This window comes from Panthera uncia (genome assembly GCF_023721935.1).
Source record: "Panthera uncia isolate 11264 chromosome C1 unlocalized genomic scaffold, Puncia_PCG_1.0 HiC_scaffold_4, whole genome shotgun sequence".
NCBI classification, from domain to species: domain Eukaryota; kingdom Metazoa; phylum Chordata; class Mammalia; order Carnivora; family Felidae; genus Panthera; species Panthera uncia.
Window position 1 is genome coordinate 19,310,288 of NW_026057585.1, and position 15,038 is coordinate 19,325,325.

The window sequence follows — 15,038 nt, forward strand, 5'->3', positions numbered from 1 at the left end:
TCATTATATGCTTTTAGGACTATTCACAGTTCAACCCTTAGCAACTTTGTAACTTCAAGCCTCCTATTTAAAACTTTATTGTTTTTTCAACAACTACAGGAAAGCTCTTAACACCCTATTTTTAAGTATGATGTGAATTACATCTCCATTCTTTCTTTCATCTCTTTTCCTAATTTTCAGTTCTTTCATAGTGTGAAGTTTATTCTTCTAGGTTATCATGGTTGGAAACATTTTGTCGTTTCTATAATCACAGAATAGATGAAATATTTATTAAGTATTCTGTAATTAGTTCATGGGCTGATTCTACAAGCCAAACATGAGTTTTATTATTTGTTATTTATGTCATTATTATGACCATGCTCATGTTGTTCTTCTGGAGCTCAGTGGGGGACTTTGCTATATTCCTTTTCTCTAAAAGCCCAAGGTCATATCCGTGCCATTCAAAAGTGAAAATTACTACAGTTAAGTTCAAATAAATTTTCTTTTTACGTATGTACTTCAGTAATTGCCTTCACTATACCCACCTTTTCTTAGAGGATCTCACCCAATATTTCTGTATCAATTCCTCTTCTGAGACCTCCTTCCTGCAGATGTTTGTTCTGGACTAATCTCTCTCCAGATCTACTGCACAGTTGTCCTCCTTGGGCAAGAAGTTACTGTTTTCCTGATCTCATGCCTTGCCCTGTCTTGGCTTACTGTTTATTTTGTTACAGTATATCCTCAGGTAACTTCTTAAGAAAAAGTACATTGTAGGTAACTTTTGGAAAGTTTTCATGTGAGACCAGATCCTTATTCTATTTTCCTCTGATTTTTTTGTCCTTGAATATACTGATTATTGTCTTCCAGCATCCAGTATCGCTAAGCCCAATGCCAGTCTAATTCCCATCTGTTTGCACGTGACCAATTCCCATTCTTTCTCTGAAAAAGTTCCAATGTCTTCTCTATTATTAATCTAAAATTTCAGTAATTTTTTTAAGAGTAAATCTTTTTTCATTCATTAGGGCATGACCTTTTTTTAAAAAAATTTTTTAAGGTTTATTTTTAAGAAAGAGACAGACAGAGCATGTGGTGGGGAGGGACAGAGAGAGAGAGAGAGACACCCAGAATCTGAAGCAGGCTCCAGGCTCCAAGGTGTCAGCACAGAGCCCGACTCGGGGCTCGAACCCACAAATATAGGTATCATGACCTGAGCGAAGTCAGATGCTTAACTGACTGAGCCACCCGGGCGCGCCCCTATGGCATGACCTTTTAATCTGAACAAAGGTCTCCCCCACTATCTCAGATTACTACAGAATTCCTATGAAAACTTTCCAAAGCCAAAATGGTAGAAAGTAAAGAAGCAATTACTATTAATGTATATGGAAATTTCTAAGCATTTCCAGACCCAAAAAATAATCTCTCAGGCTTTTCTGATCCCTTAGGGCACATCTGCTAACAGATGCTCAAAATAAATCCAGATAAAGCACGGATGCTCTTAGACATAGTTCAAAGCTATGGCAGCTTGATGGTAAGATGCCAAGTGTGGTTCCCAGGGAACCATATGGTAGTATGAACTCCCAGGGAGTTTGGTGACGCCATTCTCACTTCTAGGGGTAACACAAACTTTTGAAGGGCAGAGGATACCTGTTTTTAGGTTTGGTAACTAGGGAAATACCCTGTATAATTTCTTTGATAATTTACTTTTTCTCTCTCCTTTCATTCTAAAAACTTGGCCTTCAGATGTAGGAGCTTCTGGGTTGATTCTACACGCATCCATATTTTTTCTGTATTGTCTATCTTTTTGATTTGAGACCGATGTTTATCTTCCAACCTATTTTTTAAAATGTACTATTTTTTAATTGCCAGTAGCTCTTTTGTGTTTTCCTTTTACAGTGAACAGTTTACAGTATGCAAAACTCTACAGATACTAGGATCTCTTCTCTCTGTATTATCTCTCTTCTTATGGGGTCTGTTTTCTCTGCACTTTTAGTCATTCTTATTGTAAGCTTTTTGAAAACGCGTGCTTACCTTTGCTTATCCATTCATTTTTAAAGATCTGAACAATAAATCTACTTGGAAACTGTATTTAGGTAGGGCTTGTCACTCTATTCCCTAGTGAGTAAGGTAGGAGACTACCAATGTCAGAATGCAAGAGCCTTCATTCTGGAGCTCCAATGCCTACATCAGTTGCCCTAATCCTTTTCAAGTATTTAACACAGATTTGTAGATTTTTTAAAACTGCCTCCTGGGGTCCTGGATCTAGGGATGAAGACAGGATCAACTGCTCTTCAGGCATGCTTTCAGTGGTGGCCTGCTTTCAGGGCCCTATATCACCAATACCCTCACAGGAACCGTTTCTGAGTCCTTTCTCTTCTTCAAAGCAAAGCAGCTCCCTTCTTAGCACTTGCCTCCTCTGCCTGGACACTAATGCATCTTATCTTATCCTACATCTTTAATTACCACTCTCCCTCACCTTCTGCCTTTTAGAAATTGGTTGAAGTTTCTTCTCCACTGTCTCTTATACCATTCTCTCTGCTTTGGGCTTTCTTCCACCCGTGTGTTTCTCCTTTATTATCATTTTAATTAGATCTTAGACAAGAAAGGAGATGAAAACATTTATTAGTCCATCATATTTAAGCCAGAGTTCCTTTCATATTTTACCTAATTTATCTACTTCTATTTTGTTTAATAAGAATTCATTATTCATGCCTAAGGGAGCAAATATGTTCTGTGGTGTTTTTCAGTAGATGAGATATCTTCCGATTTCAATTCACTTGAGATTTTCATGCACTTATCATCCATGAACTTAGAAATGTTTACATAGGACATCATTAAAGATCATATTACTTTCATTTACTGTGCTTTCAGAGAACATACTCAACAAGATTCATTCAGAATGTATTTGTTTTTGTCTAGTTCAAACTGATACCACTTACCCACATACTGTTCCTATGTTTACATCGAGTTGATAGTCTAAACAGGTTTAACCCAACAATTTGCTATTCAATATAAATAATGTCATTAAATCTGTTTAATTATCTGCCTAGTTTATCAGGTATAAGGAAACTAAATTCATTTATATAAAGTATATAAAAATGCCATCATATCTAATTTCTTTCACAAAAGGAGAAAAAAATGTATTCCATTCAGGTTTCATGAAGTGTTAGAGATTATTAAATTTGCAGTTATCACTGAAATAATACAAAATATAATGTTATCACTCATCATCTTCCTACCTGAACAGCTTAGTATTCTGCCAGTTACTAATTATTCTTACCAGAAGCACATATAGAGAAAAAGAGTCAAAATAAACTCCAAGCTAGAGAGTTAGTTATGTCCTTGATTTGCTTTAGGAATCTTTTTTTTTCCTTGAAGTTTGTTTATTTTTGAGGGAGAAAGAGAGAGAGCTGGGGAGGGGCAGAGAAAGAGAATCCCAGACAGGTCCCACACTGTCAGCACAGAGCCCAACAAGGGGCTGGATCTCATGAATTGTGAGATCAGGACCTGAGTAGAGATCAAGAGTCAGTCATTAACTGACTGAGCCACCTAGGGGCCCCAGGAATCTGTTATCTTCCAAATACATGGGAATAGGAACTAACTAGAAATTTATAAATTCCAAGGATAGGCAGAGAAGGGTGGAAGAAACACTGAACAAACAGAACAACAAAGAAAAAGTAGGTAAAAAAAACAAAGGGGGGAAAAGGGGGTGTAAATGGACAGGATATTCTTTTACACTAAAGATCAACATTGATAGGCATTCATATTGCCCTTCACAATGTGTAAAGGTCACTTTTAATTTTTGCTATTTAAAGTCTTTTAAAATGCCTGGGTTTCTGTTTGGCTTATGTTTTGGCATTTATGAAGTCTGAACCTTTCCTAAAAATCTAACACTTAGAGTGATAAAAACATAATTTTTCAAGAAAGTCATTAATTTTTCATGTGTATTGCATTGATTGATACTCTATATCTTTCACTGCATGTGCCTACAGGTTCTGGAGGGCTTGAGTTTTTTGTGATTTTGTGTTTGTTTGCACCTTCAATGGCTGCTGTATCAGGCCCTGCCATCTGCACAAGGCATACCCTTCAAAACTCTACCTCTACCTCTTTCAGGTAGACTGAATTTTTATTGTATATTCTATAAATGTATCTTTCAAAGGAGCTGCTCATTCATCAACACAAACTTTAAATCAGCTTACAGAGTTCTTTCTGGCCTGCATAAATTGTCCAAAATCTCAAGGCATGGGGTGGAGGAGGGATAGGAGAGCAGGTGATCAGGTAAACAGGCCCGTGGTAAATTTGTTTATTTTTTCTGACTTCTTATTAAGATGAAGCAGCTGCTAAAGTGGTATAAAGACAATGGCTTTCCTCACTATCTCTTTCCAGATTGTACAAATCATTTCCCATTTTAAAACACCCATTCTTGAGATTTAGAGCCCTGAAAAAGCCAAGTACTCATGGTTCAAATTATAGTTAAATGCACAGTACCCTACATGAATGATCATTAATTCAGAATATGTGATATTAATCTCATGGTTTTGCTTTATTTCAGGATCCTTTTCTTACTCTTGAAAATCATATGAGTGTGGTAGGAGTTTGACTGTGGTTTAAATATGTGTGTTGCAATCATTGGTCATGTTCACCCAACATGTTTATGTTTTTCTAATTTCAGCATGTGGCAAATTGATGAAAATCACAGGCCCAATTACAGTCAAGACATCTGGAACCCGATTTGGTGCTTGGATGACAGATCCTTTAGCATCTGAAAAAAATAACCGAGTATGTTGTTTCCACAAATGTCTTTGTTTAGGATTATGTTTTATTTGCACTTTATATCGATTGAACTATTTGTTTTCTTCAGGAATATTAGTTTCAACTTGAAAAGTGTTACACTGTTTGCAAGTATTCTTAGTTTGATAACATTAGCATATCTACAGCAACCTTATTTTGGTAAAATGTTCTATCTTACAATTCACAAGTAAGTCTAATTGCTCTAATAGTCTGTTTTGTGCTAAGAAAAAATGCTTATTACAAGTATACAAAATTTTCTATATACTCCTTCTAAAACCTGTTCCTTAGCGTAAGAAAAAAAAAAAAAAACACTAAATGACAAACTCAAGAGCTAACCAATTTGCTAAACAAGGTGAAGCGTCTCTGGAATCTAAAGGTAATTTTAAAGTAAATAGCACTGAAACTTTTGGGGTGCATTTTCATAAGCTCACAATGCCTGTATTAGGCAAATCAACATACTGGAAACCTACCACAGCTCTACTTACAGTCTATTACAGAATTCAGTTTACATTAACATTCTCAAGGGTTACATCCAAATGAGATTAGTAGCTAAATTAGTAAAATAGTTTCACTGAAGAGTAGTTGTACTTATAAGGCGATCCAGTGAACAAGCCTTACTAGAAGTTTCTATGGTATCAATAAAGGAGAAATAAATTAAATGTGTAAAACTAGGCCATATATTTTTCAGAGCAAAAGATGGAATAAATTTGCTGCAGGTGATATTTTTTGCAGTTATCACATTGCACTGATTGTAAAACTGGACAAAGTGATGTGATTTGCATTGACACGTGTTTAGTTCACTCGGTCATATGCACTGAATGGTCAAATAAATAAAAAGGGCAAAAAGAAAATCAACTTCAAAGCAGTAAAGTCAGTTGTTTACTTTCCACATGGAAAATGCCACTATTTTTGCCTGTAGTACTATCACATTGTAAGAGGTCACCAGTAAGATGATGTGGTTTCCAGATCCTGAGAACAGGGATATTAATATATGCTGACTCTGTCTTTATTTTGGAATTCTCAGAAAATTACAGAGTTTAGTCACTCCTTTTATTTTTTCCCCCCTTTTCCTCAGGTCTGGTACATGGACAGTTATACTAACAATAAAATTGTTCGTGAGTACAAATCAATTGCAGACTTTGTCAGTGGGGCTGAATCAAGGACATACAACCTCCCTTTCAAATGGGCGGGAACTAACCATGTTGTCTACAACGGCTCACTCTATTTTAACAAGTATCAGAGTAACATCATCATCAAATACAGCTTTGATATGGGGAGAGTGCTTGCCCAACGAAGTCTGGAGTATGCTGGTTTTCACAATGTTTACCCCTATACATGGGGTGGATTCTCTGATATCGACCTAATGGCTGATGAAATTGGGTTGTGGGCTGTGTATGCAACTAACCAGAATGCAGGCAATATTGTCATCAGTCAACTTAACCAAGATACCCTGGAGGTGATGAAGAGCTGGAGCACTGGCTATCCTAAAAGAAGTGCAGGGGAATCTTTTATGATTTGTGGGACACTATATGTCACCAACTCCCACTTAACTGGAGCCAAGGTGTATTATTCATATTCCACCAAAACCTCTACATATGAGTACACGGACATTCCTTTTCATAACCAATACTTTCACATATCCATGCTTGACTACAATGCAAGAGATAGAGCTCTTTATGCCTGGAACAACGGTCACCAGGTCCTGTTCAATGTCACACTTTTCCACATCATTAAGACTGAGGATGACACATAAGCAAATGTAATTTGTTTTCATTTATCTAAACAGTGTCATTTGTGATAAACTCTTTAGAATCCCTTCTGTTGTTCCTTTATTAGAACTCCTCATCATTTCTCCAAAGCATTTTTTTATTATCAAGTTGGTTTTTCAAAAATACAGCTGAGCCTGTCTAAATCAGCCTGTTGGAAACACATCTTAACTCCTAAATTTACAGGGCCTATCATGTCCTTGTCATGAAAAGCACTAAAAAGAGTTTAAATGGCTAAAGTCATAGTTTTGCAAAAGATTAATGATCTGCCTTATATTAGAGTCAGAGACTAATGATGGCTTAAATGCATGAATGTCTTTTTTTTTTTTTTTATCGTCATTTTTTTACTGTCTTTTGCTCTACATCAGGAAATATTTTGGTAGGAATTAGGGGAAAAAAAGCACTTTCCTCCCATTTCTAAAAAAGATTTAAGGATTTTATTTATATGGAAAAATTATAGTACTCATTTTGCTGTTCTAGAATTCTCTGATGCGGTGCTGTACAGTCATTTTTAAATCTCTTGCTAACATTTTATTGGCAATATGTATTTCTACCATTGCAACCACCATTGTGCAATTGTATCTCTTCACTTCTGTGAAAGTAAGTAATATTTTTTATAAAATACACTGAAGTTTAATCTCAGTAATTATTATGGGCCAATTTTCAAGTGTGGTCAAGAAGGAAACATCTTCAACTTAACCCTTTATTTAAAACTATAAACCAGAAGAAAAAAAAATCAAACTAAATCCCTTACATAGAATATTTATATTACCCCAGGTTTATCACACTAACACTGAACGCTAAAACTGATTCCGTAAGGATGAGTTACTCTGTTCACTGCACTGAAAGCAACCCTTATTGTCGCTCGCAAAAAATGCAACAGAGTCAGAAAATTTGGATTTGACTGGATTTTACTCATTTATGATTCAACTAAACAAATTTTGTTCTTCCTAATATATAGTGTTGTAACTTAAGTTTTTACACACAACTTGCAACTTGTGTCAGGAATCTGAAAGTACATGAAGCACATAAAAAAGACTCTTAGAAAGAATCTTCCTGTGATGTCATCTAGATTTACATTATGAGCTGTAGAGGGTTACTGGCAATATCAGTGTGAAAGAAAATAGCAAGACTTGGAAGTTGTCTGTGCGGTTTAAATGTACAAAAAAACAATTCAGAAAACAAGATGAGAAAGCAACCCTTTGTTACCCTGATTCGCTATGTGTGCAAAATAATGTAACCAAAAAAGAAAGCTTTAGTAATATTTTATGTTTATAACTCCAAAAACATAATCAGTATTTATCACACATTTCACTGAGTTTGGACGTACTTTTCATATATTAAGAATACTTACCTAAGGCAGTTTTGCAGTAACTAGTGTGGGTTGGTTTCATAACTTAAAAGGTATATTCTATAACAAATAATGTATAACTTAAATTGTGGTAAATGTTTAGTTTCACACATACATACTAACAACTTCCTTTTAAAGTAAGGATATAATAATTCAGATAAAGCATTGTGTAAAAAAAATGCTAACACTTAAGAGTAATTCATTTCAAATGTCACAAGTAAAAACATACTTCTCAAATATCTCACTGTCAGTCATAGGATTAAATAACTCACTCTCGAGACTGTGAAAGTTTAGCAAAGATTTCTTTTCCTTTTTGCCTACAAAAAGTTAGCATGACTTAGTGACCACTCGGGTCCTTTTGCAAGGTTGTCTTCTCTTTCAAAATGTTTTATATGAGTTCTCCTCTGTTTTTGAGAGTTAGAAAATTTAGGGGATTCACTTGCCATTGTATACACATCACAAATATAATCAGCCAGTACTTTGTATATCAAGAGTTTGTATGAAGAAAGTCAATTTCAAAAATGAATGAATTTTTAAGGAGATGGCCTCTGATGGATATCTGGGTCTTCATTACTTGTTTTTTTTTTTTTTTTTTAATGATGTAATATAGTATCACACACATTGGAAACCTGGATGATCACAGCTTTTTTGTGAGATGTGCAGCTTGTAAAGCACTCTATTGTTTTCTATGTAAGGTTTCATCACCATATCCAATTTACAGTGTATGTGCTGCTAGGGCAAGCACAGATTTTATTATTGTCAGAGTTTAAAGTGTGATTTGCATTAAACATTTACAGTTCAAAAGCATTTTTCTTAATAAATTATCAGTTTTGTGCCTGAAATAAGAACTTACTCTAATCACTTTTTTTTAATCTCAAATTTTATGAGGGAAATATTTTTAAATCACCTACATAATCCAATCAGTAAAAAAATCCGAGCTCAGAAAGTCTTAATCCTAATCAACTGTGCAACTGGTATTTTCTGAATTAATCAGATCATTAACAAACTGCCATGTCATTCAAGTAACAACAGAATCATGGTCTGATTGAGTTTACGTGGCATCTGGATTTGTGGCACTTGAATCACAACACTTATTATCTAAACTTACATCTATTAGTTCATAAAATGATAGTGTTTTAGTATATTATCAATATGTAGGATAAAAGAGAAAATAATGGTAGATACCTAAATATAACATTATAATTGGATAAGATTTACCGTAAACTCACAGTCTTTGGATTTTATCACCATACTCAGTCATTTCATTTTTGCAATCCATAGTACTCCTTCTAATGCAACACTGTCTTCAGAAATAATTTATTCCTAACAAAATGGTCTTTATACCGGAAAATATCTACCAAACTTACAAGTATAAATTTTTCCAACAGAAGATTTATTTTTTAATGTAACTATATAAAGTTTTTCTTATGTTCTCCTAAAAATAAAAGGTATTTTCCTACTAAGGTAAGTGTTACATATTATAATCCTTTATTTTCCTTTTTTTCCCCAAAAAACAAATTAAAAATAAAATCCTACTGGTCTCCTTACCACTCAGGATTACCAAATCATTTCTGCAAATGCTAAATTTGAATGTAATTGATAGCAAAATTTAAAGTATCCCTTTGAGTTAGAATCAATATGGAAAATATAGACATTTCAGAGTTTCTAAAAGCTATGCCTTCTAAAAATATATATCAGATACTTTTGTAAGCAGAATTTTAAAATGGCATCTTGCTGACTTGACAAGGAAGGTATGATTATATCCTTTATGTACACCTTGAGTTCCTAAGGCACTATAAAACAATGGGCATTTACAGATAGTTACTTTGCCGTCTTCATCACCACATGGTAAGTCGACCACAAGAACTACTATAAAGTGGTCTACCTCTCACTATAGGCAGGGAGCATTAAATTAAAATTTAGCTGTTATAGGACGACACCAAGCCTTAATCTCTGACTTCTCATAGCTAGAAATAGTCATTTCTCAAAAGGCTCAGAGGCACTAAATATCACTCAATTCAGTAGGCTGTATCCATACTGAAATTAAGATCATGGAATGGTTTCTGGTTCTACAATTAAGCAAGCTCAGCATAAATAAATCTCTTAACTAAAATTTTTTCATAATGAGTGACTCTCCAGAGAAGGTCTGGGGGCTTTATAAAATATATTCTTTTGAATTGAGCTTACACTGGAAAAAATACAATGAAAACATTAGCTTATGGGAGAAAAACTAACTTCAAATTCTTTTAGCTATTTTTCTATAAAATAATGAATTCAACTGATGACAGTCTATTGAATAGAAAATTGTTCTACCCTTTAACCAATCAGAAAGAAAGCCTCCCAAAATGACTTTACCAAGCTGATTTATCTGATTCCCATCTTAAAATTATGTTATACAGTTTATCCCTTTGGGTTGAACAATTCCATTACGCTTAGAGGAATTTTAATCCTGTTTAGAGCCTGCTTTGTCTCCAAAATGTCAAACCAGATGGCAGAAAACTTATCCCCTTTGAAGCTCAGTTTATTGATTGCCATATAAGCTTTACAAGTATAAATTATTATTAAACACAACTTGGAAATGATATAACGACATAGAATTGTACCTTGCCAAAAGTACACAGTACCTTTCATAACTACAACCATCTTAAAACATTAATCCTAGTTACAGATGTGAAACAGCATGGTAAATGTGGAGAAGTTATCAGGAATACCTTAGTGCTGCAAGAAGTTTCTTGATAAACCATACACACAAAAGCAGTTCAATACTAATTTGCATCCCTACCAGTGCCATAGTCTGCCTAGAAGAGCTTGCACCCATTTTCTTAAAGAATATAAACTAAAATATTGCCATAATATATCATTCCCTACTGCAGCCAGACCTGGAAGTATCACATTATCAGCAGACATTTCCAAAAAATGAATATTTATGACAAAGGTCTTGAAGAGATCTCAAGAAACAGACTGACTAAAAGAAACATTAGCCATTTTAAATTTAAGCAGGTCAGAGAAATTTATCATATTGAGCTTGGTAAGACACACCCAGCTAAGTTCTTTGTATCACTCTTTTTTTTTTTTTAAGGTTATTTTCAGAGACAGAGACAGAGCGAGACAGAAATGTGAGCAGGGGAGGGGCAGAGAGAGAGGGACACACAGAATCCCAAGCAGGCTCCAGGCTCTGAGCTGTCAGCACAGAGCCCGACGCTGGGCCCAAACTCACAGATGGCGAGATCATGACCTGAGCCAAAGTCGGATGCCCAACTGACTGAGCCACCCAGGTGCCCCTGTATCACTCTTAACTTCACATGAATTCATATATATTACCAATATAGAGTTTTATGGGCTTTCCAACTAGTTAATACTGCATTATTCATTTATTTGAAAAATAATTCCTGAACAAAACTATGTGCTAGACAATACAGTTGTCAACAAAGTCTTCATGTGCTTAAATTTTTGTTAGAACAGGCTGCAATGAAAAATAAGTTCTGATTGTACTAGTTGTTGTGAAGGAAATAAATACTTTAAGTCATAAAAGTGAGTGGATGTTTACTAGGGCAGAGGTGGGTAGGAAGTGATGTAATGAGGAATAGTGAAGAGATATCTCTCTTAGAAGCAGCCTACCATGGTAAATTCAGTCAAAGAATGGAATGTCACAATCCCATCCCCATACAAAATGTAACCTCTTCCTTATGTTCCTATATATCCGTAGATTAAATATTTCTTAATATTTCTCTATTACAGAAGGTTTTTTTGTTTTTTTTTTTTTAACTCAGAGTTTAAGGATACACTTCTGGGGATGGATGAACCCTGAAAACATGTGTTAAATTTAGTGTTTATATGTGGCTATACATTCTTTCATGTAGAGGATTTACAACTTTCATCATATTCTCAAAGAACCATGACCCAAAAGATCACTATGTCAATGCAATCTAATTTAATCCCAAATTTATTAACGTCTTTATGACAAGCACTGAATGTCTGTTATCTGTCTTGTAATCCAAGAATTTCAGCAGAGAGGAAAACTTGCTTCTATCAACATCCTAATATCAGTATTTTTTTTCCTCAGAACTCAAGATTCAGTTGTTCTCTATAAGAACTCTAAAGGGATTTAATATTTTACAAATCTTACTATTCTTCTACAATCCAGTCTTTAGGGCACCTTCTTGCCAGATTCAGTGACCCAGAGTGTCTATTATAAGGCTCCTGTAACTATTTGAGTCAGGAAAACATTCTTTTTAATTCTAACGCAGCCTCTTGGCAGCCCCATTAGAATCTGACTGAAATTGAGCAGATGTGGTGTGCTTCATCAAATTTAACTGCAAACTCCTCTTCTGAAATTAGCAACTGCGGCAACACAGAAATAGCAAAAAAGAAAGGTTCTAACACTTGCCTTGGTTCAGACGTTATTGTAATTGATATGCATGCAATCTACAGCTATAAAAAATAAAAAGATTTTTTATTAAAAAAAAAAATTCCAGTCACATTTATAAAGTCATGACAAATAGAGTCAGTGCCACTTCTGTCAGTGAAGTTTCTCTTCCCCCCCCCCCACCCAAGAGCTTAAGACATTCATTAGCTTCAACTTCAATGTGAACCAAAATAATAAAAAACTATTTTTATTCTCTCTCCAGTGTCTTTATTAAACTCCATTAGAAACTACTCTTGGAATACGAAGTATGCGCTGAAAAAGAAACCAAACATGTCTCTAGATAAGTAATGAGTTCTTATATTTATATGATATTTCTGCCCTTCAGGTAAAGTTTGGCCCAGCAAAGTGGCTAAAATGTGTAATTAATTTGCAATTAGCTTTTCTTGCCATTCTTTAAAAATGTTCACTAAAAAATTAAAAAATTAATAAAAAACCATAACCAAAAGAACCCTTTCCATTGTCCATTGCTCTGCTTTCTGTTTTTCAAGGCAATTTCATTTCTATTTTTCATGTAAGGCTTTATAACATCCTTATAGAAAAGGGAGGGCTAACGTTATTATCCTTATTTTACAAGTAACAAAGCAGAGCATTTACGTTTCAATGTTTATGTTTCTCCACAGATATTCCACTTTACACTAAATATGTTCCAAACCAAAATACTTAGCTTTCCTTTGCCTGCACCCCCAACTCTGCTTTTCCTTCTTAACCTCAGTTAACAAAAATATCATCCCATCCTCAGCCTCCCTTCTTATATCTTTGGCTCTTTACATGTACCTTCACTCATATAACATTTCCATAAATAAAATACGATAAAACTTAAACATGTTTAAAATCTAAATCAATGCCTATTTCAGTTTTGTTCTCAACGATTACCTCCCAATTTGTTCTGTTCACTCATTGTTTCCTAGCTCTCTTCAATCCACCCTCTCATCTCCATTTCTAGACTCAGAATTGAGTACCCTGTTTGGAAATGCTTCTTTTGAATACTGACCTCTGATTCCTCTCCAGTTTTACTTTTTGCTTTGGCCAAGGGCACTACCAATCAGCTATGGCTTTATGAAATGCTCCATGACCAAGCAAGCCCCTCACCTTCTAACTCAGACTAAAGAGTAAAGTTTATACCTTCTTTCATAATCCACATTCAAGACTGACCTCTTACTCTTTCATTAAATTCTTATTTATCATTCACAATTCACTTAAAATATTACTTTATATCTGAAGTCTATAAAAAAATTCATTCTTTTGTGCTCCCAAAGTATTAATCTTGTATTATTGAAATTATAGCATAACATTATTTGTTTCCTCCAAGTTAGTGTGGTCTTCTCAAGTGTAGGGGCAATTATTTCCCTTATACATCTTCACAGTGTCTAACACCGAATAATCCCACAATAAATGTTAACAACCAAAGAAGATGGAATATCTTCTCATACCTAAAAACACTAACCACTTGGTTCCATTCTAAGAATATCATGAGAAATTAACTTTTCCAAATGTACTGTATTGGAAATAAATTCCCATCTCTTACTAAATTAAGCTTTTAAACACAGGAAGTACAAAAAAGGTAAAAATAGCTTCATTTACTCTCAGGTGAATTGTTCTCTCCATGATATAGAATTTTATTATAGGACAAAATACCTTAAAAGGGCTACCATAGTTATGTGCATTATTTCTCTCCTTCACATTCATTTTTTAAAGGAAAAAGCATTTACATTTTCACCTACCCAACTTTTGATTTATTTTGCCTTTATTTCCTCTGTAAGTAAAGACTTCTCTTAGAAGTATACTTTGTCTTCAGCAAAACAAGATTTTCTCAAAAGAGTAAATGCTACCAGGCCAGGGAAAAGTAAAGGAGACATTCCTCCCTTCTCAATGCTACCCCCCCTCTTCCTTATCCTATGTTTTCAAAGGATGCACCAACAAGAAACCTGATGTGCATTAATGTGCCTGTGATTCTAAGTAACGTTAGTAAAGATGAGTTATTCTCTCTTTGAGAGGCAGAATATTAGTTCTAAAGTAGGTCTAAATGTACGCCTTTGAGAAAATTTTTTGGTTTCTGTACGTGAAAACACTGGGCTCTGTCAGAAGTTTTCAAATGCTGTCCTTTAGAGCTGGAGGTTCCTATGGACTCCTTTGGAGTCTACCACAAAAAAAAAAAAAAAAACAGACAACCTTAATTGAGGTGGGAAAATGAACCACATTCCCTACCACTTCCAATAAAAGCAACTTCACTTTTACCATTTAAAATGTTCCTATGTTATTAGCTTTACTGTAAGAAAATGTTTTCTGATGTTTAAAAAAAAAAAAAAGTATGAAAACCACTTAACTGGATGGTCCCCAAGGTTCCTTTTAGCTCTAACTTTCCCCTAATCTGTTATTCTAAATGATCCATAAAGGCTGTGTAGGAACTGGGACTCAGATCCTTGTATAGCTCAAACTCAAAGGGAAAATACAAGAAGGAAAAGAGATAGAAATGAAAAGTTTACTAACTCAGTTTCCAAAACTAAAATTCGCTACCTATCTAGGGATATCCCCCTTCTACAAATCACTTAAAAACCCATGGTTCTTTCCTCTTTACACTCCTTTTTAGAACTTACCTTCTCACATGGTTTCAGCTATTACTGAATGACTTCCCAATTCATTTCATGTTTCCAAGTTGAGGATCTCAAGCTATCTATGTGATACCCATACACAAATGCTCCATTACCTTAAAGACAACATATCCGGGGCG

At 34.7% G+C, this 15,038-nt stretch overlaps 1 protein-coding gene across 1 annotated transcript in view; it reads left to right on the plus strand.

Moving 5' to 3' along the window:
• OLFM3 (olfactomedin 3) overlaps positions 1-7,743 on the plus strand; it is a 45,326-nt gene extending 37,583 nt beyond the window's left edge. Inside the window, exons 5-6 of the mRNA XM_049616714.1 lie at positions 4,649-4,755; positions 5,843-7,743. Of these exons, the coding sequence (XP_049472671.1) occupies positions 4,649-4,755; positions 5,843-6,520 (785 nt within the window). The 3' untranslated portion in view covers positions 6,521-7,743. The remainder of the gene's footprint in view (positions 1-4,648; positions 4,756-5,842) is intronic.
• Positions 7,744-15,038: the final 7,295 nt, after the last annotated feature.